Here is a 27,194-nt window from a genome sequence, read left to right as displayed (position 1 = left end):
GCACGAGTGTTGGCTACAAGAAAGGCATATAGATGGAGAGAAGCCGGACGGGAGAACCAGAGAGAATCATCGTCTAGAGAGAATCAGCGTATCTTCTCTGGAAACTAAAACTTAAACTTCCTTTAAGGTCTCCCAGGGGCTCTTTTGTCACCTGAGACTGTTAGCGGAGCTCTTGCTGGACAGGAACCCTTAGACTGCCCAGTCGTTGCCCGGCAACCTCCCAAACGCCTCTGTGGGCTTCCTATGATTGGTTTAGAACGTGCGTCGCGAGAATGACGTCACCGTGCCGCGCCGGATGTGTATGCTACTTGAAGCCGGTTTCCTGGATCACGGCTACCCGCTGCGGGTAGCCGCTGGCTTGGGTACGGTGGGCAGGACTGAAGCCCCACCTGGGGCGGCACGAGCGCCGGAGCTGCGTGACAGGCGGTAGGCGCGGGCGACAGGGCGGGGTCTCAGCGTGGGAGCCCTTCCAGGTTGGCGTCCCGTAGCTAGAGCCGCCGGAGCTTGTTGCTAGGGACACTAGAGGAGCTCTGGGAACTTAGAATACTCTAACTGGAGTCCGCTCACTCGGTCTCCCAGTTTTCAAAGCTTTTTTGTTGTTGTTGTTGTTCTTCTAGCGGTGTCTACACACTCCCTCATTTTCAACTTGAACAACACCCTGGAGCTGAACTGAACTTAGGTGCTTCGAAGTGGGTGGGTTTGGTGATGGGAAGCAGATTTTTACTTAGTGATAACAAAGGGAATGGGGTTGTCCGTTTGGGGTTTGAAGGACCTTTGCAGACGGAACGCAGCTGCTTTAGCTGAGCGCCTTTTGAACTTTTTGGAACTCTCTAGGTTTCTAATTGGAGAGTAGACGAAAGATGAGAGACGATTAGTACAGTGGTCTTAAACTGGGAAGGTGGGTACTGAAATTTGGTATTTGTAAAACAAAGATGCTGTGGTTTCCTAGCATATGCACTAGTCCCTTTTAGGCAGAGGCTCGGTGATAGGGGATTTGTATTGCGTTTGTTGTTTTTCCTTCTGACATTGTGACATAATTTAGTCGTTCCACATTTAGTGGATTTCTGTATTCCGATGTCTACTTAGAATTCCAAGAAAGAAACGAGGGGTTACTTGAACAGTATTTATAACAAAGTTTTTCACCTCTTCATTTCTTCTTGCCCTTACCCCATTACACCACCTGCCTAAAGTCATTTAAAGAAAAAGTAATCTTTCTTTCACGAACAACGTGAGTCCGTGCTTGTCAGTGGTATTCTTCCAGGTGGATATATATATACTTTTAAACCAAACATATTTACTATCTTTCAAAATAGAAAGTGATACCATTAACAATTAAAATGTTTTATTGTTTAAATATTTATTTGTTTACTTATGTATTTATGTAAGCTCTGTCTTATACATAAACTCCTCTGTCATATACATAAGCTCCTGCATGCCAGAGGAGGGGATCAAATTCCATTATAGGTGATTGTGAACCACCATGTGGTTGCTGGGAATTGAACTCAGGACCTCTGAAAGAGTAAGTAGTCCATGCTCTCAACCACTCAGCCATCCCTGCCTAGCCCCATTATCATCAGGAAGGCTTCATCCGGCAGCTGATGGGAGCAGATGCAGTGACCCACAACCAAACTTTAGGCAGAGCTCTAGGATTCCTGCCAAAGAAGTGTGGGGGAAGCATTGTAAGGAGCCAGAGATATTGAGGACACCAGGAGAACATGGCCTACAGAATCAACTAAGCAAAACTCATAAGGGCTCACAGAGACTGAAGCAACAGTTATGGAGCTTGAATGGTTTTACACTAGGTCCTCGGCATATTAGTTGTGTTTGCTTAGCTTGAGGTTTTTGTGGGACTTCAAAGAGTGGGGGTGGTGGTGTCTCTGACTCTTTTGTCTGCTCTTGGGACCCTTTTCCTCTTACTGGGTTGCCTTGTCCAGTCCTGACATGAGTGTTTGTGCCTATTACTGTATCTTGTTATGCCATGTTCCGTTGATATCCCTGGGAGGCCTATTCTTTTATGAAGGGAAATAGAGGAGCAGTAGATCTGGAGAAGAATGGAGGTGGGCCTTTGGGGGGCAGGGGGAGGGCTCCGAACTGGGAGGAGTGAAGGGAGGCATGACCAGTTAGGATGTATTATATGAGAGGAGAATAAATAAATAAAAACAAAAATACCTTAAAAATAATTATTTTTTTGCCAGGCATGTTCTGACATGCCTTTAAACACTCCCTGCACTTCAGAAACATAGGCAGGCAAATCTCTAAGTTCAAGGCCGACTTTATCTACAAAGCTAACTACAGGCCATCCAGAACTATATAATGAGACCCTGTCTAAAAATCAAGAAACTGTATTATTTTTAAAGATCCTAGTGGCTTGCAGACCAGACTAGTAGAATCTATAAGCTCCAGGTTTAGTGAGAAAGCCTGGTTCACAAAGTGGTGGAGAGCAATAGCAGAAGATACCCAATGCCAACCTCTGGCCTCCGTGGACACACTTACTTTCACATGTTAACAGGCATATGTGTACAACACACATGATACACACTACATGGAATACTTAAAATCCTTGGAAGCTCTATTTTCTAGACTTTGAAAGCTTTTCTAATGAAGAGATTTGTTGACTTTTAAACTCATTTAAATTAGAAAATAGGGTAGAGGAGATAGCTCAGCTTGTAAAGAATCTGATTACCCAGAATCCTCTGAGAATTTAGGTGGTTGTGGTGGCCTGTCTATCATGGCAGCACTTAGGAGACACAGACAGGGAATCTCTTGCATGAGCTCACTAGCCACATTAGTTAATAAAGGGAGCTCTGGGCTCAGTGAAAGATCCTGCCTCAACAAATAAGGTTGCAAGCTGATGAAAAAAGATAGCAACCTTGGGCCTCCACACCCACATCTGTAAATAACTATTCATTTTGGTCTTGTGTTTATGGTAGATCAACGGTTTCTGAAATTGTTTCATTTAACTGCAGGGGTGAAAGGGAAGCCATGCAAAAATCGGAGTGCCCTGGAGGTGTGCAGTTGAGAAACAGAGCAACAGGTACAGAACTTTGCTTTTTCAAAGGGAGAGGCCAGGTTTGTTAATGATACAGTCTGTGTTCTGTGTTAGAGAGAGTGTCTGTTGCTTATTTGTCTTTTGTACTGATCTGATTTTTTTTTTTTTTTTTTTTTTTTTTTTTTTTTTTTTTTTTTGCTCCCTAGGTAATTATGATCAAAGGACATCCTCAAGTGCACAAGTAAAACAACACAGGGCGACAGGTCAGCGGAGCAAATCCTCCTCACTAACCAGTTCTCCAGAGGCTGCAAGAAGGGTTCATCCTCGGCCAAGTGATAAACTCAACCCTAAAACAATTAACCCTGTGAGTAGAGATTCCTCAGGCAATACATTTTCACAAGAAATAGGCCTTTATCTGATTACAGTTTAACTATTCAAGAAATAGGCATTTAGCTGATTACAATTTAACTATTCTGAATGTTCTCATGGATTTCGTTTTTTGCTAGTTTTGAGCTAGTTATGTTAATTTTGTTATGTTCTTAATTGTATGTCAGCTTTTAAACTTTCTATCCTACTTCCTAATGTCAATGAACTAGCTTGTATTCAGTTGCTATGGAATTGATTATTCATGTGCTACTGTATTCACATAAAACTCCAACTGTTCCTTTGTTCTACAAATTCAGTCCACCAGAAATCATAATATAATCCTTTGTTTAATAGAAGTATAAAGCCAGTTTGGAGAAGTTACACAGATTCTCTGACCTCTACATATCTACACTTGGCCGAAGGGCATGCAGGACATACCATGCTGGCTAAAAGTAAAAGTACTCTCTGTCCTTAGCACCACTTCTATAATCTGGAAGATGCATTCAATTATATGTTTGTAAGATTGGTTCCTGATCTTTGACTCTACCAAGCCTAATCCTTTGTTGCATAGAAGCATAAAGTCAATTTGAAGAAGTTAAATAGATTCCCTGGTCTCTACACATCTATGCTTGGCCGATGGACATATGGGATGTACAGTGATGGATAGCAAATCTCTATTCCCCCTATCCTCAATTCCCTAATTCTTCATTTAGCCCTCATTTTGAAGATTCAGACTGGCAAAGAAAGTGGAAAGATATTTTGCTCTGTACAGTTCCAGCCACCTGCAATGCTTTGAGCCAAACTAGAAATTGATGAAAAATAACTCCACAGCTTGGTTTTGTGTGTGTGTGTGTGTGTGTGTGTGTGTGTGTGTGTGTGTGTGTCTGTTTTCCAGTCATGTGGCTGAGCCAGGGATGTGCACAAAGTAACACAGTGGGGGTTGGGAAGTTACGGTATTTTTTTTTTTAACTTCTTATCTCAACAGGATTAAAATTGAAGGTATCAATAATGAGTTAGAGGAGATGTTCTTGTTTTTTAATTTCAGTTTGGTGAACAGTCTCGAGCCCCTTCTGCATTTGCGGCTGTCTACTCTAAAGGAGGCATTCCCTGCAGGTAAAATCAATGCAATGCTTAGCTGACTGTGTGGTTCAAAATAATTGAGGGAAGTCAATATATTATTCAGTTTAAATTGTTGAAGATTTTCTTGCTAGTGAGATTTAAATCAACGTGACTTATTACCTTGACTGTTGAATTGGTATCAATCCCTCACATTGTTGATAAAAAATACGTCCACTCCAATATGTAATTACTAAGATCTGTAGTAAAACACCAAACAATTTCAAAAATTAAATTGAACTGAGCGTACCACTTTTGGTACAACTAATTTAAGCATGCATGGGCTCTTGCATGTTGCAAATAAAAAAGTCCTACGCTGTTGGTTATGTAAATACTGACAGTGCAGTGGAATGTTATTTCATAGTAAGTATATATGACTATTTTTGCTTCTTTTTGGATAAATTCTTGATGCCTTTTTTCATGTTTTTCATGGGGTAGAATTTTATTTTTAATGTCATAGAAGAGATGACTACAACATCAGTTTTTATATTTGGTGCTGGGATTTCAAAAATGCATTTGTTAACAATGGTGTCTTCAAACTGGAAGTGAAAAGTAAGCCAACAAAGCATTCCTGAATGTATTATTACTATTTTATCCTTAGATCCTAATTTGAGGAGTTAGGGTGTAGTTCAGTTGATACAGTGCTTTCTACCATGTGTAAAGCCCCGAGTTGTATCTCCCAGCACTCCATAAACTTGGCATGGTCCTCGATACCTGTAATCCCAGCCCTGGGATGGGGAAGCATCAGGAACGTCACCATGGCTACATAGTGGATTTGAGGCCAGTCTATTCTACACGAGATGCTGTCTCACACACATTGAGACTGAAACTTTATCTAATTTTAAATTTCTCGAGTTCTTTTCCCCAGAGTAACTCATATTTTCTGGAAATGTAAAAACTGATACCTTGGTGAGACCACTTGCTGTTGTGACTGTAGCAGTGAAGAAGGCAGGCCGCAGAGCCAAGTGAAACCAAGAAGATGTTCGGGAATGACCTGTTGTTCACAGTCAGGGCCGTAGCGCTGTATTGTAAACTCATCAGTTATGGCTCAGGAATGGCTCTGGGGGATAGTGAGCGGCTTTAATTCAGGACCGCGTGTAACCTCAAACAGGCCATTTCGTCTTCCTAACCGTCATTTTTTCTCTTTAACAAGGAATAAAACAGGTTTGCCTTCAGATTATTAGTGTTACCAGTGTTAGGCCATGAAAATGTTCTCTGTCAACCTTACCTTTTCTTATTACTACATGTTTTCATTTTCTGTAGGTTACCTATTTTGTTTTAATTGTGTCTGAGAGAGATTAGTGCAACATGTATATCAAGATTCTGAGAGAGTGACATGCTTAAATAAAAATATAAATTAAAAGTCTTACAGTACAAGCTATGAGTACAGTAATACTGCTGTATATCACAAAACAATTCCACTGTGACTCTGTTCCTGCAAGAATATTGTGTGATAAGCTCCTGGCATTTGCTTCTGGGGTTCCTATTACTTTTTCTGACTTTTGTATTTTAGATTGGTACATGGCTCAGTAAAACACAGATTACAATGGGAATGCCCACCTGAAATTCTGCCATTTGACCCGCTTCTAATTACTTTAGCTGAGGTAAAACATTCTAGCACTCCTGAGTACTAGTAGAAAAAATGTTTTTAAAATTTCATTGTTGTTTTGTACCTTATAAATAAATCTTATTCTATCCTTTTAAAATAAATATCAAGCAAGAGACACTAAAATATTGTACTCTAAGCAAGTAATTGTGATTGTTATATATGTGTGTGTGTGTGTGTGTGTGTGTATGTGTACATAAAAAAGACATTTTCTGCACATGCATGTGCACATGTGCACACATACACACATATTTATATAAAATAAATAGCTTGACTAGTCTTATTAAAAATGAAATTCTAATAGGGATTTATAGCTAAATGAAATAGATGGTATATTATACTTAGCTCTTTTTTAGACATAAATCTTGTATATAAAATAGCAAACCATATTTTAGACCAATTAAAACTAGTGATACATTACATAGTCCAAATGATTAGAGTCTACAAAGTACTTTAGTTTGTGAAGTCAGTAAAGGGTATCTGCCTTTACAACTAACTCATTAATATCAGTCCTTCTAAAACGTTTGTTGCTGTGTGAGTGTGTAAGTGTGGTTATGCTGTGGAGTGGGTTTAGGAGTCAGAGGACCCTTCTTGGAGTTAGTTCTCTTTTTACACAGTATGGGATCAGGGATCGAACTCAGATGTCAGGCTTAGGTGGAATTGCCTTTACCTGCCACGCTATCTTAGTGGCCAAGATCAGTCCTGTGTATATACCTGTGGTCCAACACTGTTAAATGAATTTCTGTACTATGTAGCCATTTTCTTTCTCTTCTACTCACTTAGTAATGGGGAAGAAGTACAGACAGACCTCTGTTGAGATCCATTTTAGCTTTGACTTTCAATTTTCCATCTCGAAAATGGGTAAGACCCAGGTACTGTTAGGACAGGCACTGAACCTCCTAGAGAATGATTTGCCATTGATGGTTTTGTTGTAGAAAGCATGGTAGGACATTGGGAAGGGGGCATTTGACCACTATTTGGAAGCAGATACTCAGGCCAGATTGACAGACTATGGGAAGTTGGCCTTTGTGACATGGCTTTGCTATGTGTTTAAACCTGCTTCACGGAGAGATCCAGGGCATTGCTCTTGCCTTTCTCTTCACTTTGTTGGATCTTATTCAAATGTCAGATGATCTTTCTTTGTCCTCTAGTAGTGGCTGCTAAGTCAAGAGTATAGATCACTCTTTTCTAAGGCGCTTGGGAGGAAGGGCGCCATGCTGTACACAGGTTGTGTTTTCAAATTATGTCCCGCTGTGAACAGCAAATTTCGGTTCTGACACTGTCCCAGCCAGCGCAGGACTGCCCTTTTAAATGTCTTAATATATTTAAATGTAAAGGAGGAGAGCCGTCGGAGGAACTAACTGAGCACATTGGGGTCCAATACAGAACACAGTGGGCACCTTGCTTCCTTCAGTGTCCCTTAGCACTGAAGCAGTGATCTCAGTGTTGGATGACTTCCTTATCTTTTCTCATCAGGTTTTCCTTTCCCTCCACTTCTCTCCTACTTATCTGTCCTTCTTTTTCTTTTAACTTTTTCTTTTTTATCCCATTAGGTTTTTCTTCCCTTTTTGCTACTCTGTTGATTTTCCTTTTCTTGCTGTCTTTCTCTTTTCATTCCATGTGAGGGTAGAGACTTTTGCAGCCTGTATCTCTTGTTACATGATTTCTTGGTATAATTAAAAATAATTGCTGAAATTGCGCATTGTGATTAGAATGACATTAGCAAATTTCTAGTTTCACTTACGTTAGGAGCATTGAGTTTTGTGGTTATTAACATAATACAAAGGTAGCGAATAGCGAATGAATCATGTTTCTGTGTCTGTATTGTCTTTGGCAGGGTCTGAGGGAGACGAAGCATCCTTATACCTTTGTGTCCAAGGAGGGCTTTAGGGAATTACTTCTGGTCCAGGGTGCTCCTGAAAAAGCTGTACCTTTGCTACCTAGACTCATCCCTGTGCTCAAGGCAGCTCTGGTAAGTCATTGATTTTACTGGACTTCATTATTCCCAATTATATGATATGGATGAAAACTCTGGTCCAAGAGAACACTGTCTGCTCCTTGCCTCCCCATAGTGCATGCAGATTAGTGTTTTACCTGTGGGTTTGTTGGGTATGTGCAATGTCACACCACTGTTACTCAGTTATACAGTGTTATACAGTTATACAGTTGTGCAGTGGACCACTTTAGAGGATGTCTCGGGGTCCTGGGAATGAAAGGAAACCTTTTGGGTAGTTAGAGGAGAAAACCTCAGGTTACTCTGTTTGTGTTCTGTGTGCTAGATGAATCTTGAATCTTAGTAACTGCCCTTCTCTGGTGGAAATTGCATTACCTCTAGATACAGTGCATTACTTCCCGAATTCTGTGTGTTAATCAGTTTCTAGGATTAAATGCTTAGTCCCACTTGTCCCCTCCTGCTTGCTCTTTTCCCTAACCTATCTTCCCTTCCTTTTTCCCCATTCTGTCCCTTTACCTCTCCCCACACCCTCAGACCAACAATCATGTCCCACTCAGATGTAAGTGCACTAATTCTGCTAGAAAGTATGTTCTGAAAGTAAAAAGCAGAATTACTCACAAAGGGCCATGGAAAAGTTCCAAATGAGAGAACCAGAGTCTCTTTCCGAGGGTTGTGTTGGCTTTAATTTTCCTCTTAACTGGCCCCACAGGTCCATTCTGATGATGAAGTGTTTGAAAGAGGACTGGACGCACTCGTTCAGCTAAGTGTGGTCGTTGGCCCATCTCTGAATGGCCATCTGAAACATCTGCTTACAAGCGTGAGTACTTCAGAGAGTCGAGTAGCTGTGCAGATGTCCTCATAACCCCAGTCTTCAAATCAACCACTAGCCCAGCTCAAATCCTTCAAAAGACATTTTTCTTGTCATTGTAATAACATACCTGGCAAAAACAACCAAGCTGTAGGGAAGATTTGTCTGGTCTCAAAGTTCCCACGTGTCAGTCCTTCATGGCAGGAAGGATGTCAGAGTGTGGAGCAGGTGACTTCATAGTGGACATGAAACATGTATGGGCACATAGGAAGGACTCAGGGTCTCAGTAACCTTTCTCCACTAAACCCCACCTCCCACTTCCCGCTTCCTCTCTATAACACCACCACGTGAAGAATCCAACAAGGGTAAGTCCACGTCTTGGGTAGAGCCTCATGAACTTACTCTCTTGAAAACCCTACCCTGGAAGACAAACCAAAGGTCTACTTTATTTACGTGGGCGTTTCTCTGTCCGGTCACTTTGACAGTCAGTGTTACTATTTTCCTCACCAACAAGATTAGACTAAGTGGGTCACAAAATAGTTTAGTAGTAGACAGGGCTTCTCTAATATTTCCTAGTCGATTAAGCTTACAAAGCTGACTTGAGGTTTATAATAAAAAGTGCTCAGGTTCATTCTATTAAGCCTATGTTGACTTTGTTTCCAGAATGTTTACCTGAGAGCATGGCTGGTTGTAGCTGAAATGTCTAGGTTGTTGTCTGCAGAAATGTGTGTATTTTATGGGAATACTGGTACCTTTGTTCCCTACTACTGCTTCTCTGCTAGTGCCTAGGATTCTGTCTTCCTGCACAAATGCTCTCCCGTTTAAACAAAATTCTTGTGTTTTTAGCTGAAGTCTTTTTAGGATGTAGCCAGAGATAAGTGGTTTCTTGTCTGATTCCTCCTTCAGTCACTGTTACTTAGCTCCCTCTTATTATTGGGTAACATGTGCTTTGGAGGTGTACCTTTCTGTCATAGTTCTCTGCATGGTCTTACATGTGACAAAATGGAAAAGTATGCCATGCTTTTGAAAACTTAATTTCTGTGTGAGTACATGTGTGGTTGTGTGTGCATATATGCATACATGTGGAATGTAGAGAACCATCTCAAGTGTTGTCTTCAGAAATACTGTTCACCTCCTGTAAGATGGGTCTTCCATTTACCTGGAGCTCACCAATTAGGCTGCATTGTCCAGACAGTGAATCCCAAGGAGACATTTGTTTTCTGCCTCCTCAGTGCTGAAATGAAAGCATAAGGCAACATGCCCAATATTTCAGCGAGTCTTGGGAATTGAAGTTGGTCATTTCCCCAGTCCCAGAAAATGTGTTATCATAGCAGATATTGTAGGATAGGTAGTGCTTGAAAGGACATAAATTCAACTTTCAACCAAATGTTATATTGCTATAAGTAAATTTTAGTGAAACATTTACTGAAACAAACTTTGTGTTCTTAATTAAGACATTTTTGGAAGTTATTTGTGCTTATGGCGACTTTATTTATTTATTTTGGAATCCCCCCTCCTCCAATCTTCAAAAGCTTTCCAAGAGGCTAATGGACAAAAAATTCAAAGAAGCCATCACGAGTGCCTTGCAAAAGCTGGAGCAGCACGGCGGGAGTGTAAGTAGAATGCTGCACCTGTAAGCATGCTTTGCTTCTGTACATTGACTTTCAGTCCTATTGGGAGAATCGATATGTGGCTTATGTTAACTCATTATAGCTGAAGTCTAATTTGAACATATCTGGTCTGTCATCTTTCAGATTAAGAATTTGATTTTTGGGGGATGGTATAGTTTTTTGTTTTTTTGAGACAGGGTTTCTCTGTGTAGCTTTGGAGCCTTTCCTGGAACTCACCCTGTAGCCTAGGCAGGCCTCGAACTCACAGAGATCCGCCTGCCTCTGCCTCCTGAGTGTTGGGATTAAAGCCGTGTGCCACCACTGCCCAGCTGGGATGGTATAGTTTTTAAGATGGCTTTTGTACAACCAGGCTGGGCAAATAAAAGTGGTCTTGACAGTGAACTCTTAGTTTTTCACTTTAAACTATTTTACATATTTTGTTTTGACCCATGAAAAGGTTGAAGGATGACTAACTTAGCCCAACCCCCCAAAAACATTTTTAAAAATTGTATATTATTTATTTCTGTACTTGGCTATACTAGGAAGAAATCTCAGGTTCTGATGTGTGCTAAGCAGTATTACCTGCACTCCCTACACTCCTGGTTCTCCATTCCCCTTAATCTGCCTTGTGTTTTTCCTCTGAGTTTTAGAATCTCCTTGTACATGGAAATGCCATTGCCAAATTAGCATAGGATGGATACATTCTGCAAGAGTTGATCTGATTTTTTCCCAACGTTTCAAGGGGAGGAATATGGGAATTTTATTACTATATGATGTCAGCAAAATTAACTGCATTTTCAAAGAAGTATTTAGCTAGTTAGCCTAACAATGTAGAACTTTCACTTTCCATATCTTCTAAATAATTAATTAGAAGAAAATATATATGATTGTATACAATGTTTTGCTGGAATCATTAGCTGGTTCTGCTAATGTTAATAATCCTTAAATTGAGTATATTGTTTTTGCAAAGAACACCTAAAGTTTATGCAGAGGAACTAAGCCTCAAAAGGGCTATTAGAACATGCATTTCTTCGTTTTCTTTAAGTTCAAATCAGGAGATTTGTATTCAGACACTGAGGACGTGCAGAACCAGCCCCTAGCCAGTGTCTCCATTTCTGATGAAGTACTTACTGGTAAATGTACTTGATCATCTAAGAGTCTGAATCCCAGATGTATTGCTCTTTCCTCCCTTGTGAAATGCAAGTGAACAGAAGGTCAATTTTAATCTGTAACTCCAGGAAACCGTGTTAGAGAATGGATCAGGAAAAAGAGAAAGATCATTATGTGACATTTGTGAATGACTGTGTGTTAGATTGGGAACGTTACAATGTAGACATATTTCAGAAACCCAACACTGTTGCTTGGAGCTTGCCTACAGAGGTTGTAGTTGGCCAGTCTATGGTCCTAGAGAGGTCTCCTGTTGTTGCTCAGTCTTACTAGATTTAAATATTTCAGAAACTGAATTTAAAAAGAAAAAGGGGTTGTGGTTACAAGGGATCTTAAATATTCCTCAGTCTTCACTGTTCCTTGTGTACTACATTATATTTTTTTTCATTTATTTATGTATTTATTTATTTTTTGTAATTGTTATTGTTTTTTGAGACAGGGTTTTTCTGTGTAGCTTTGCGCCTTTCCTGGATCTTGCTCTGTAGACCAGGCTGGCCTTGAACTCACAAAGATCCGCCTGCCTCTGCCTCCCGAATGCTGAGATTAAAGGCGTGTGCCACCACCACCTGGCCATTACATTTTAATAACAATTTCTGTCATTGCAAAAGAAAGTTTACTAGGCGCTAGAGAGATGGCTTGGCAGTTCAAAGCACTTGTTGCTTTTGCAGAGAACCTGGGTTCAGTTCTCTGCACCTTCATGGTGATTCACAACTACCCATCCCTCCGGTTCCAAGGGGACAGGACATTCTCTTGACGGCCTCCTTAGGCACCAGGCATGCACATGGTACAGAAATATACATGACGACAAATTACTCATACACATAAAACTTACAAATCTAATTTTTTTAAGAAAAGCTTTGTACTAGAGTCAATACCAGGCCTTCCTTCTGCCGTGACTAGTGTGGTGCTTATTGGAGCTATTTTGCTGTCCTTCATGGATATAAGGAATGCTACAAACTTAAAAACATACTTTAAGCTTCTTCAGTATTAATGAGTCTTTAGAAGAAAATTTCTTGAGGCTGGAGAGATGACTTACTGGTTAAGAATACTGCTTGCTCTTCCAGAGGACCCAGGGTCCATTCCCAGCGTGCACATGGTGGCTCACAGCCACAGAAGATCCAGTGCCCACTTCTAGACTCTTTGGACACTCTATACATGAGGTACACAGACATATATTCAGGCGAAACACCCATACACATTAAATAAAAATAAATAAAATTAAAAACCAAGAATTTTTAGTGTAGGAGTTTCCTATACTTTTGACTTTTCTAGATTATAATAATGTGAAGGCTCAGCTACTAGGGAAATGGAAACATTTGTTATAGCACAGAGACACGTTGTTGTAACTGATCCTTACCAGTCTTAAGATGAAAGTATCTACAGCTGGACAATGTAGCTTCTGTCCTCAGCAGCATGCTCATCTGTCTTGGGTAAGGCCAATTCCCTGCATTTCCTTTCTCTCTGGAGTGTGAGAGAACTGTGACAAGTGTTCTGCTGAGTTCTCATGAGCATTAAACTCACTTGGTCTCCATTATGAGCCTCAGAGCTAGACTTTGCTGGGATCTTCCTTTAAGTCAGGGTTTTGGGGTGCAGAGAAGTAATTACCCCAGTGTGCTTGTACAGTGCAGGGAAGATACATTTAAATATTGCCCTGACTCTTCACTGCTTCTTAGATATTTAAAGGTTGTTATCTGTGTTATTTCCCTCAGAAAAATGTTCTGTTTATTCTGTAATTTTGGTCATGCCCTTTGTATTACTTTTGTTTGAATCTTGGATACTTCCTAAGCAACACTTGTAAGTGTAGTGCCTACTGGGTGACTTTGTTCTAATAACAGTGTTTTCTTCTGTTGACAGGGAAGTCTTATCGTCATCAAATCCAAAATCCCAACCTACTGCTCTATCTGCTGTTGAATAAGGGAGCCAGCAAAAGCCAGGCTACTTCCTCAGGCACTGACGGTGGCTGCAGTGGGCCTCTGCTAGGTTGGGTCACCCTGACTCCCAGGACCGTGTCAGTCTAGACTCATTGGGGAAGCCATTTGTCAAACAAAACGCATGGGTGCTAATGGAAAGCAATTAAAGTGCTGGTGAAAAAGGTGAATTCCATGAGGGTTTTGCATCGTGGTCATCTGTGTGAATTATGGATCATAGCTATATGCATATTTTCCAATATATTTTTACTTACAGCCCTTCTGAAGATCACTTTGTAGCTGTTCACTTATTTTATAGGTTGGTTTTGGCCATTTGGTTTTTATATTTATCAAGACTGTAAAAATTTAAGATAGCAAGTAAATATTTGTGACTTCACTATTAGCTGGTATTTGCAAATATGTATTTTATAATGTGGAATGCTTGGGAACATCTTTTCCTTCCTGAATATTCCAGTTTAAAAACCTTGTTCTAAATGTGAAATTTCTATTACAAGTATATTGTTTACTACAACTTGTTAAAACTACCTAAACTTTATTTAAGTAAACGTTACTTTTATATTTCATAGTCTGAAAATACTGAGGATGTACATATGCAGATATCCAGAAATTAAAGTACTTTACATGTACTCAGTGATATTGTAGTACTTGTTTGTGTTTCAGTTACTTGGTTTTTGAAGACATAATTTGGGGGTACAGCCCAGAGTTCTAATGAGCTAGAAACTTCTAGATGATTCTGCAAGAAGGAGTCGAGGAAGAGCAGTAGGAAAATGGGAGTGAGACTTTCAATCTACCTGGCAGGAACTTGGAAAGCCACTCCAAATCCTAACCATAGGCACACATCGGAAAGCATGGGGACAGACAGTCATTGTGTTATGTGGCAGCAGCTACATGCCCTCTCGACACTGGATAGACGGTGCACGCCCCTTGTTCTCTTCCCACAGACATCTGGTGACCCTTTGGCAATTCTTATTTCAGATAGTTGCACAGCTTTCAATTGAAGGAATAGAAGCAATTGCTGAGTCACCATACTACAGACCTGCCCATCCTCCACCAGGACTTTTGCTTCTGGGTCCTGGGTCCTCCCTATCCTCAGATCTATAGTACCTTGTCACATTCTCAGACCATGCTTGCTATAGCAGCTGCCTGACCTCTGTCTTGCTTTGAGTTTTCTCTGTAGGCAGCACTACCCAAAGAAACTGACAGTCTAGTTTGAATCTAGTGATTGAGTATAAAACTTGCTAGAACATAATGACCTATGGCAGACACAGTAGAGTAATAAACACTTTATTTTGCTTTTATTTTCCCTTTTGAGATACAAAATGTGCACATTGAGTTTACACAAACACGCGATGGCAGATTTCAGTGTACATGTACTGTACTACTCTTAATTCCTACACTGGTGATGGCAGGGCAGCTTTCAACATCCTATCTCTACACCAGAATAGATACCTGATTTATTGTTGCAGACAGTCGCAAATTTTCTCCTCCTGTATCCTCTTGGTACTTGTGATGTTTGTTTCTACACAAGGGAAGATGTGTGTATCTATAGTACTGCTGTGGCAACTCTATAGTTTTGGCTTGAGATCACGGAAATGAATCTGAATCCTTTAACTTCTATGATGAGCTAAATCATAATGAAATTCAGATGAACTGTTTAATGTTTGTAATCATTTTCTGTACAGTCTTATGTGTAATTTCCAATATGATAGAATCACTGGTGTTTTCAAAGAATATTTTGCTTGATATTCATTCTTGGTGGCTTTGGGGCAGTCAAGGATTCTCTGTCCCGGAATGGCTTATAATAAACATGCTGTGAAAACATTAGGGAGTTTGGGGGTGGCTAGAATTGCCCTTTACTGCTCTTAGGGTTACTTGCTAATAAGCATCACTAGGTGTTGGAGGACAGACATCCGGACCCTTTGCAAGTCTGTAAACATCCTTGGTTTGTATGACACTTTGAATTTCTATTTCATGACACAATACAAAACAGTCTACATGTAAGATCGAACAGGTCCAAAGGTACATGGATTATGTAGAGCCTTGTCTTTAATATGGAAAATTAACAAATACTAAAATAATTTTCTTAGGTATATGCTAACATCTGATAATAAACAAATTTTTATATGTTTTTTAAAAAATGCCAAATACATTAATGACTTTAACAGCAGGTGGAGAAGCCATAGAAATTGGGACTGTGTTTTTGGTCTTTTTTAAATTCCAATAATCTTTATTCATTTTTCAGTGGCAGGTGGTTCTAATTAAATGAAAGTTTGTTGGCTTTCTAGAAAGTAATAGCAGATGTAAATATTTTAGAAAACCATTTAAAATCCAGGACTGAACATATACAAACGAGTAGGAAGACCCACTTGTGTTTTAAAATCACTGAACTGTGAAAGCCTCAGTAATACGTGGCTAAGGATCAAAACTATTCCAGATTCTGTGCCTTTTGAATATTCTCAGAGTATGAAACGAGTGGACACATTTCATGACCCCATTGATGTTGTGGAGAAGATGCAGACTTGGGACTGGAAAACTTAAATCTTTTTAGGAGGGGTTGTTTTATATTAAATCAAAGCTGTTTGCATAATATGCCTCAGTGTAAAGCTGAGCAATCTATGCTAGAAGTGGTGGTTCACATTCCCTCCTCAGCAAGGATGCGCTGACATGTTAGATCACGTTCTCAAAGAGCTGCATGGAGCGCATTATGTTTTCATCCTGTAAGGGAGAAACAGAAGAAGTTTATCTGCTGTGTCTACAATGGAAAGTACTGCTGGACCTCTAAGTATGGCCTTTGACCTTCCTGTGCTGCTCTGTGTGGGCCAATGTGTCTGTTCTTCACTCTATATAACCACAAGGCTCCATTTTATGCTTTTCTTGAGTATGCCTTTAGATATTTCATTTAGGTCTTACTTGGTACTAGACCAGGGTATTTCTCAAATGATGTCAGAATGAAAACAGTGAATGAGATGGCTAATGGTGGTTGTTAACTGCACATGGGATCTACTAAAACAAGCCACTGGGCAGTCCTGGGATGGATTTTCTGGATCAAATTACTTGAAGCAGAAAGAACCACTTTAAATGTGGGTGGTATAAAGACAGGGAAGAAGAAAACTTTGCTTCTTGCCTGTTTGCTTTTTTTCTTGCTGGGTAGTTGATCTATGCTCTTGTTATAGTATTCCTTTGCTAATATTAGAATCACCTTCTTTAAAATTTCCACATAGACTGAAGGTCAGCAGCTCCCCAGTAGTCTTTTGTGCTCCAGCACCAGATTGAGACTGTGTAGTCATGCAGCCTAGTGGACTGAAGAACTACAGATTCTCAGGCTCTCCATTGTAAGACAGTCATTCATAAACTACTGAGATTGCATACTATAAGCCAATCTAGCAACCCCCTTTCTCTCCATATATATATATATATATATATATATATATATATATATATATATAATATCCATTGTATCTGATTTCTTCCATTAGAGAACCCAAATGATGAGCTTCCAGAGATATCCAAATGGAACAGATGAGAACTTTGGCATTTTAGGTAGATTGTAAGCCAAAGCACAAAAGTCTACAAATATCCATATTCTAGGACAGAGAATAATAAATATGCTTATAGCCATTTTGCCTCTAGCTGTCAGTGGTTGCTAAATCTGTATGGCCTGTGGGAGTCTAAAACTGAATCTATTCTGAATTCCAGAGAAATGATTGGTTAAGAGAAACCACATGGCTGGGTTCAGTTTAGCCTGTTCCTTAGAAATGAGCTACACTGACAGACTGGGCTGTTGAAGGGCACGTCTACCCTGTTGGTGAACACTGCCAGTGAGCCAAGTGGATTGGTGGTGAGTCACAGCTGGAGCACTGGTGGTGCCACTGCCCCAATTAAGTTATGTCACCACTAAGTGGGTCAATGTCACCACTTTAAATCTTTCAGAGATGGTGACTTTAAAAGTTGAGTTGAGAAGCAATCTGGCATCAGGAAAGTTGAAATAAAAAGAGGGAAAAAAAAACCCAGCAAACATGTGTCCATGTTTATTTATAATTATAGTTCTACTCATGCATGGAGTTGAATCGCTCTAGGTGAGCTAAGTCTAGATTTCCAGGCAGCACATAACTACTAGATTTCTCCTAAGAATTTTTCCACTTTATTTTTATTAGTGGGGACAATAATTGGGTTCAGCCAAAATGCTACTTTTTGTCCATGTATATTAAATCAATGATACTTTGCAGAGGACCCAAATTGGATCCCTGAACCTCACACTGGGAAAGGAAAGAACCCACTCTTACAAGTTGTTCTCTAACCTCCAAATGTGTGCCATGGCATGTTCCTTCCTTACAACATATATACACAGACAAATTTAAAATTAAAAAAATAAAAAGACCAATGTGAGCTTCCATAGTTTGTTTCCAAGCTAGATTTCTAATTCTATGATGACACAACAAATAAACATAGCGTTTTAAATGAACTATGTCTTGGAAAGAGTGAAATTTTAATTTTTTCATTATGTATATATGTGTATATATCTGTGTGTGGGTATGTGAACACAAGTGTGTAGGTGCCTGCAGAGTCCAGAGGAGGGTGTCAGATCCCATGGAGTTGGAGTTACAGGCCATTGTGAACTTCCTCACTTGGGTGCTGGGAACAGAATTCTGGCACTCTAAGAGGAGCAGCAAGTATTCTTAACACCAAACCATCTCTCCAGCTTCAGAAATAGTAATTTAAATCTTTGTTTTTTATTTTTTTATTTATTTATTTTTTTCTAGACAGGGTTTCTCTGTGTAGCCTTGGCTGTGCTGGAACTCACTCTGTAGACAAGACTGGCTGGCTGGCCTTGAACTCTTAGAGAGTGCTGGGATTAAATAATGTACACCACCACAACCACCACCCACCCAGCATCTATGTTTTAGTTTGTCAGTAATAAGTAACCTCTGAAGGTTTCCAGAAACAAATGGGAGTGCACATATAATTTTTTCCTCAGGATAGGCATGCTAACACATTGGATGTGAACATAAATCTGCTTGTTTTCAGGTGAAAAGTTTGTCTCCTTATCATGCTCAGCTTATGCACTGGATTTCTATTTTGCTCAGTTCATATTGGCTGTGCTCACTGTAGCTGATGCTAACAAAAGGGATAGTTCTTTTCCTTACTTACTTTTTGGCAACTTTCAATGAACTCATCTATGGTAACAACACCATCCTTATTTTTGTCCATCTTCTGTTGAGAAAGAAAAGAACAAAGCGTTGTATTGGATTGCCTTTTGATCACCTCCCCTTTCAATAGATTGAAACAGACAAGAATGTGGCACATCATACGTTATGTGGGACAATCCCATGCTAGGAGGAACTAGTGATATCCTGCAATGGTGGGGCCAAATCATCCTAGGTTGTATATAATCTGAAGCATGAGTCACCTAAACTGTTTTCTAAATATGACAGGATTCCTACAGTTCATGGGAATGTAGAGTCTTTTTTTTTCTTTTTCATCTATAAATTGGGAGAGTAGTATCAAGAATGTGTTACTATTAATGGAACTGCATTACAACACATAAAATAAAAGAATAGCTTAGTCAGGATATAATAACTCTTCTGGAATTGTAATTGTCTTTAATAATAAATTCAAAAGCCCAAAGTATGAAATTAAGATAGTATGTGTGCTGTTGTTCTTTCCCTGTTATTAAACATTCTCCTTGCCATTTTTTCGATCAAGGTGCTTTGCAAGTATAATAAATCTATTCATAACGGCCGTCCTTTCCTCCCTCCCTCCCTCCCTCCCTCCCTCCCTCCCTCCCTCCCTCCCTCTCTCCCTCCTATCTTTCATTCCCACCTGGAAAAATGTCTCCACATGCTGTCGGGGAGCATCTTCCTTGAGGACAGGATATGTGCATTTCCCCATCATGTCATATATTGCTTTCATTATATCCAGCATTTCCTGAAATGGAGAGGCATTCATGTGAGGCCGCACACCAAGTGTGAAGAAGCCCATCTCAGATGCATTAGGAGACTCTGCTCATAGTGTTCCATTTGCTTGTTTGTTTCTTAAGCCCTTTACAAGGTGCCTTTTGGTTTGTCAGAAGCCAACAAACAGCACCCATAGCAGTAGAAACTAAAGGTAGCAATCGACTGAGATTTCAGTTTTGAAATGAAGTAGATTCCCATGTATCTCACTTGATTGGGAAAGGAATAGTCTGATTTAATGCTTTAATCCTCAAAACATGTATAGACTTTGTTTTACTGAACTAGTACACTTTTATTTATTTCTACCTCTTAGAAATATTTTACATTTAGAATTAAACTAACTATGAATTACAACTAATTAGTAAAAGTTCTTGGAGTTTTTTAAATCGCTCTATTTCTTATTTTGGCTTTAACTGAAGAAGACATACAAGAATATGAATTCAAATATTTTAACTACGAAGCACCTTAACATTTCCTTAGCTTTTAAAGTAAAAACTATTTTTTGCCATGTCATTTTAATTTTATAAAAGGAAAAAAATTTCTAATTACTTAAATATTCACATTTACTATTTGACATAAAACCCATCCTAGATTAAGCAGAGGATGCAGTTCTCTTTGTATTTATTTTTGAGAGTATGGATTACATGATAAAGCAGTTTGTAAAAATGAGTGGAACTTTCAAGATGTTTCTAACATAGGTAAGTATAAGGCATAAGTAAGTTGTAGGCAGAACTGATGAGCTGTATTAAACACAAAAAGGGACAGAACATTAGCACTGTATTCAGTTTTCAGTATTGAAGAAAACAAAAAAAAAATAGTTCAAATGGGAAGTACTAAGATTATTAATGTTCTCTAGGTTCCTCAGTGATCTTGAGATACCTAGACAATGAATATACCAAATGCTATACCAAATACACAAGAAGTGCATCTATTCATGAAGTCTTAAATTTAGCACTCCTTGATGACACCGAACCTAACACCATGTATCCTCAGTCCAAGAGACAACCAATAATTAATACAGCAGTGGTGTCCTGGCACACTGAGTCTGTGTATCCCATAAAGCACGTTCATGTCACTGGTCCTGAGTACTTTTTCTCAAATGGGACCATTTGTTCAAACCTTCACTCTGGGGAAGATATTAATGCAGAGAGAAACACAGGCCTTATGACCATTAATTCTGCCCAGGCTTCCAGCAGAATGCTCTTTCAATCTTATGATCATCCTACACTAAGGGTGGCTACCTTCCCTCTTCCCTTATTTCTTGCCTTCTCTCCTGCTGTTTTAAATCAATAAACCAGCATTTTAATTTGTGAATGTCTTTCATTGTCTGCTTACCTCCAATTGTTTCTGTTGAATGGACCTTTGTCCTGATCCACCCCTAACAAAGAGAAATACCTGGCAGCCATTGGATGCTATAGCTTTGGTGGCTGTTGATTTTTTGGGAACCTTGCTCCCCAAACTATTGTTCACCTGACATGAGAAGGCCTCTGCCATTCCCGAGGAGCCACACTTTCCCCATATTATCAACAGGAAAATGGGGATATAATAATATGTTTCATGTTTTCTTTGGAGATTTACTACAAACGAGTCCTTTCTGTTGCATTTTTTATTAGAATGTAGTCAGTTCTACCAATATCACACGAAATATTTTTGATTTGCTAAAATGTGATTTTTAAAGTAATCATTGAAATTGTTTAATATTTTGAAGTTAATCAAAACTGTCTGGGAGGATAGCTAAATCAGTGTGCCATGTCTTACTTCCTTTGTGATGTAGCCGTCTTTGTTTATGTCATACAAATTGAATGCCCAGTTGAGTTTTTCTTGCACTGTCCCTCGAAGCAAAATGGAAAGACCTTTGATGAAATCCTAAAAAGCAATAAGAATAGAATTTAGAATTTGATAAAATTCCTTCTTAAGTGATGGTAGCAAAATTAACAACCCTCTGGATTTTGAACATGTTTCCAAAATTACTGATGTGCTTTTAGTTTTCAGTTCCTCAAGGCTCTTGGTAAGTATGAACTATGCCCTACTCTTCATCTAATTAGAAACTGAGTTAAATTAACCATGATACTAGAAATTGTACCTTTTGCATGAGTACCTAGATAGCAGAGTATGTGTGTGTGCACGCGTGCACACAATTTTTAAAAGAAAAATTAATATTCATGAATAAGAAATGCAGGTTATCCATAAGAAGCAGATAATCTGTGCTCTTTATGTACAAGTTGAGCTATAATTTACATGTGGGCAGTTGTAGAAAAAACTGGCGCCACAGTGCCTGGATGCAAACTAGAATCCCTTTATCTCTAATTTCCTATCTATAAAAATGAGGACAATATCTCCCTCATAAAGATTTTATGATGATTGATAGAGTTAAGATACCTTTACTAGTCCCTGGAGAGGGCATTGGCCGTGAAGCTGTACTCTGTGGAACCCTCAGCTAATGTTTCAATGGATTTGATCACAGTGGAAGGGAACCTGGTTAACCAGGGAAAATTCACATGTATTTGTTGTTATGTAAAGTAATGTTAGTATTACAATGTGATAAACTCAAGGGTGATAATCTCTTGATAGAAATGAAAAAGTGAGGGAAATGCAAAAGTTGCCCTTTGGGTGAACTTGCATTCTCTCTCCTTTTCTGCATCCCATCATTTTATTGCTCTTTTCCTGTCCCTGTTTTTATATAGTATCTTTCTTTCTTTGGTGGGGCCTTTGGGGCAGTTAGCATACATATAGTTCACAAATTAAAATTTATGTAAGATGTCTGGTGGAAAGTCTTTCCCTTCCCAAAATGAAATTAGCTATTTCTATTTCAACAAAATTTTGTCCCTTTGTATGATATATTTATTTATATGCACTCCCCTTATCTTTATATAAGTGATAGCTTAATATGCTGTTCTGCACTTAATTTTTCCCGCGGTTTATCCAAAATAAAATACTGAAAGAGAGCTCTTTAACAAAATGAGGACTCTTGTTGCTTGTCTTCTTAGTAAAAGGGATATTTCATTTGGCTTTGTTTCTACTTAGTGGTCCATGCAGCAATAGAGAAGTCCAAGACTATCCCTGGCTCTAGTGATAGAACATGGCCTGTCACCTCCGGCCAAATGCATCAGATTTGTGGCTGAAATACCACTGAACCTAGTCCAGGTCTAAGAATGATTCTGAGGTTCTTGGACTCTTGTAAGAAATGCTAACAAGGATAGAAGTGTTTTTTCCTGAATGACAGGAACAGTCAATCACCAAGTCCAAGGGCTGCTGATAGCATCTTGCTAACAAACTGGGCCAGGCTTAGTGTGCAGCCAGAGCCATGTCTGGCCTTTTCATTCCTGTGAGCCAATAAAGATCACACTGTTGTCCCCAGTTATTCTATGATTTCTAATGCTATTAGGGAAAGTACTCCTTTCATGCATACCTTCCTCTAAGTTCTAAGCATCTTGAACAGACTTACACTAAATAGTGGCTATGATCCAAGGTCCTTTGGCTGGAGAAAGATTCATGCCTGACTCTGTGACAGAGAGGGAGGAGAACAAAATAGCTCAGGAGTAAAACTAACTTTATTAAACTAGCTAGGGCTAAACCACTTCCAACATGATTACTGCTCTTTATCTTGTGTTGTAAAAATGTCTGAGGGAGAAAGAATAGAAACTGCTGCTGATGACCTCAGTTTCCCTAGTCAGTTTCTGCTGGATGTCTAAAGTTCTCCATTTGATGATACTAATTTCCTGGTATTACTTGTCCTTATACTTGGATGCCTTGCCCAAGGGGGCACTGTTCTACCCAGGATTCCCTATCAGGACCTTCAGTTACCTGACTTAAGGAGGCTTCAGTTGATTTCTGCTGAAGGTTTTTAGAGCCCAATTTGATTTTGATTCTCTCTCCCCACTCCTCTCTCACTGTATTATATTTGGCTTATTATATGCTTGATTAACTCATTCATAAGCAAAAGTATGACTGTTGTAGATCCTTCTCTGGAAGACAGCAAGGTCTGACATGGTAATTACCTGGTCTTGCTCAGTAGTGGCCTTTCTTTCATCTGACACCCCTTTACACAGTGTTTCAGGGCTGGTCACTATTCCCAGAGGATTAGTCAGTCATTCTTAACATCTATCAGTCAAATACCACCCTGGCTGAGAATGACCCATTTGGGGGTAGCTGCAGCAAAGTCCAGATGGGAAACATTAAATGACTCACTAAAGGTTACAAAGGTGACAGATTCTGCACAGAAATTAATGTATTTGTCTATGCTGTGACTTGTTTTCCTTGCATAGTTTTATAGGAACTTTATAAAGTATTGATTTTCTCTAACATGACCTTTTAAGTAGGTCAAATTTCCATAGTACTTGTACTCTTAATTAAAATATTTGAAAGATGAAATCTTAGGAACTAAAGTTACATTTGCTTGGGACTAAAAATACCAATATGTGTAAAAATCATATCTGCATATCTATATATTTATGTACACATATATGCATATGTTTAACAAGATTATAGTATGACTTTATGTTATAGAAGAGATAGCTTACTTATTCTGACTGAAACACAGTAATGCCTTGTTTTTTTTTCCAACATATTTGGGAATTTCACATAATGCACCTTGATCACTCTCACTTGCCAGTCCTCCCAGGTCTGCCATCCCACCCTGTGTCTTCCCCCACAAAAAGAAGAAGAAGAAGAAAAAAAAAAACCACCTGATTTGTGTTGCCCATATACTCACTGGAGCCTGTTCAAAGTCCCAGTGTCCAGCCCTTAAAGAAAACTGAGTCCTTCTCCACCCGCACCTCTGCCAGAAGCCATCAGTTGTGAAGAGTTACACTTCAGCATCCTTATCACAATTTTTAAGAATTCTCTTGGATGGCTTCCTGTTTAGCATGTTGCTTTTTGTGGGTTGGGGATGGGGGTAAGGGTTGTCACAGAAGCCTATATCTCTTTCTTAACTGTGACTCTGTAGTCATCAATACTACTGCAAATGTAGCTTCCTTGCCCTTCATAGTCAGTGGGAGCATGGATCATAGACTTCCACATGGTTTCTGGCCACAGCACAGACCATGAACATCCACATAGCCTCCAGTGTCAGCATGTGCCACAGACCTCAACATGCTGTCTGGTGGCAGTACAAACCACAGACATCAACATGGTCCTATGCCACAGCACAGACCACGGAGCACCATCATGGCCCTCAGTGGCAGCGCAGGCCACAGACATCAACATGGCCTTTGGGGCATGGGCCACTGAAACTAATAAGGTACCCAGCTGCAGTCCAGCCAATGGATAACAACATTGCTTCAGGCAACAACATAAACTGTGGACATTCACGTTGCCTTCAGTGGTAACTCAGGTGACAGACATCAGGAAAACAGACCACAGACTATGGCCTCTGACCATGGATCTCAACAGGGTCTCTGGTGGCAGCTCAGACCATGGATAGCAATACAACCCTCAGCTGCTGCATGGACTACAGGCACAGTCATGGCCCTTGGCTGCAGCACAGATCATGGACATTCACCTGGTCTTCAGTGGTATTACTGGCCACCAACATCAACACCGACCCCAACATGGCCTCAATGGCAGCATGGACCATGAACATCAATATGGCCCCCAGTGGCAGCATAGGGCCATGGAACCCAACATGGACCTTGACAGCAGCACAGACTACAAACATTAACATGACTAGGAATCTATACAGGTCACACACCTGCACCTCTACAACAGTGGTCATGCACATCAATATGACCTCCAACTGCAATAGGACCACTGACCCAAACATGACATTCTGCAGCAACTTGGATCACAAACACTAGCATTTCCTCTGGGGATAGCACAGACTAAGGGTGTCCACGTGGCCTCTGCTGGTAGCATGGGCTTCCAACATTGACATGGCCTCCAGGAGCAGCCCAGATCATGGATGGACATCCACATGAACTTCACACTTTAACATGGCCTGTGGCAGCAGCATGGACCATGGATACCAACATGACATCTGGGGCAGGACAGACTGAGGAGGTTTTTTGAGGAGGTCTAATCCAGAAAATAAACCATTCTTCATATTGGATATCATGTCATTGCTCAGAGCCAGGGTGTTCATGCTGCTGGGCAGCATGTTAATGGGCTGCATGTGTACAGGCTCCAGGCTACTGCACACCACCCCTGCAAACCCACCATTGACCTTGTCCTTCTCTCACTCCTGTCACGGCCATCTCTAGTTCCATGTCTCTCCACAGAGCACGCACTGTGGGAGGCCAGCTGGGAGACAAGCTCTCACGTTTTACCACAGGGTGCTTTTGAGGCATGAGGGATAAGAGATAGAAGGATAGTGGGGAAAGAAACAGAGAGAAACATGTGATAGCCTTAGGGGGGCCTGGATCCTTATCCATCAGTCTCTCCCGTCTTTTCTAAAGGGCTATTTATAAGAATGCCAAGAGGTGGAGCAAAAGACCTCCCTCTAGCTCATCCAAGTGCAGACCCTTTCCAATCACCTGGTAACCACACACATGGTCAAGCAATCCTCTAATGCAGCCCTGCTGGGTGAAGCCAACTCAGATCTCACTAGGAAACCTTTATGGGCCTCCACAATGTACCACTCTGTTCTTCATCTTTTCCACCTCTCTATAACATATTCTTTTGATGAAATGACCCTGGAAATTGCATTGTGTTGTACAGTATATTTTTTGCCCAAATAGATTTAGGTGAAAATATTCATTGCAAGCAGTCATTAGTCTGGTTCAATGAAGCACTGTAAATTCTGGACAATCACTGAGATTCATCTCAGCTATCCTACTGGTGTCTAGAGTTAGAGTGATCTTGCAGCTAGGCAGGGCATCAAGGGGCAGGTTCTGTGAGAGCTCCAGGCTGCCACATATCCTGGCCTTTGTGCTTGTAGCATGCAGACAGCACCACTGCTCCTGCTTTCAGTCTCCCAGCAGTGCAAACAGGGTGAGCTCCAGCCACAGAGGGTTCAGGCTGGGGGTGACCCGATACAGTAATGATGTCTGGTTCTGCAGGACTAGCTCCTTCACACAGCTTGCCGATGGAGTTGATGTTGGATTGGACCTACTCAGAGCGCTGGGTCTGAGACTGGATGGCAGCAGAGTTGGCCGGCCGGCTTGGGCCTTGCAGGCTGTATCTGCCTGTGTGGGCCTTCCAAGTGAAGTAGTATCTTTTTTTAAAGGAATTAGTGCCTTGGAGCATGATTATAGCTACACTAAACTAAATTAGAAGTTCTTCGCTTTAACCTTGCTGGTGACCTTTAAGGGTCTGATAAATGTTAAATAGTATTCATAAATGTGTACAATAGATACAATAGAAAATATAATACATAATTATATAAAAACTGTACTGGAAAATACTATAAGCACACATAAGTCTAACATCTACTAATATTAAATATTTTCACTCTATATTTTCTCACATCTATGTGAGCATATATTTATAATAAAATCCATAGTATTATCTTAAGTACATTATAGATATTGCATGTATTTTATACCATATACATATGTTAAATATGATCTATAAAATGGTGCACAATATCTCATTGTTGCATTTAAATATTTACTAACCACATCACATATTATTTGGTATGTTTAATTTATTGCAAGTATTTTGCCGCATCACTGAAAATCCTTTAGGACATCATTGAAGTAATTGTATGGTTGAGTCATAAAAAATGTATCATATTTACCAAAAAGGAGTAATTTTCTGTTTT

General features: G+C 39.9%; 2 protein-coding genes across 6 annotated transcripts in view; one reads left to right on the top strand and one right to left on the bottom strand.

Moving 5' to 3' along the window:
* The first annotated feature begins 298 nt into the window (after positions 1–298).
* On the top strand, positions 299–15,574 carry Pacrgl (parkin coregulated like). Its single transcript, XM_036200427.1, has 9 exons — positions 299–426; positions 2,967–3,034; positions 3,196–3,353; positions 4,401–4,468; positions 5,985–6,075; positions 7,915–8,049; positions 8,741–8,848; positions 10,372–10,452; positions 13,471–15,574. Exons 1-9 carry the CDS (start codon positions 302–304, stop codon positions 13,525–13,527), a joined length of 891 nt encoding a protein of 296 aa, XP_036056320.1. The 5' UTR covers positions 299–301; the 3' UTR covers positions 13,528–15,574.
* Positions 14,813–27,194, bottom strand: part of Kcnip4 (potassium voltage-gated channel interacting protein 4) — a 1,106,582-nt gene continuing 1,094,200 nt past the window's right edge. For all 5 annotated transcript variants that reach the window (XM_036200428.1, XM_036200432.1, XM_036200431.1 and 2 more), the window contains 4 exons: positions 21,254–21,361; positions 19,365–19,469; positions 18,693–18,755; positions 14,813–16,259 (listed from right to left, as the gene is read on the bottom strand). In XM_036200428.1, the coding sequence (XP_036056321.1) occupies positions 16,212–16,259; positions 18,693–18,755; positions 19,365–19,469; positions 21,254–21,361 (324 nt within the window). In that variant the 3' untranslated portion in view covers positions 14,813–16,211. The remainder of the gene's footprint in view (positions 16,260–18,692; positions 18,756–19,364; positions 19,470–21,253; positions 21,362–27,194) is intronic.

The sequence above is a fragment of the Onychomys torridus genome, chromosome 10 (assembly GCF_903995425.1).
Source record: "Onychomys torridus chromosome 10, mOncTor1.1, whole genome shotgun sequence".
NCBI lineage: Eukaryota > Metazoa > Chordata > Mammalia > Rodentia > Cricetidae > Onychomys > Onychomys torridus.
This window is presented reverse-complemented; position numbering and strand designations above follow the sequence as displayed.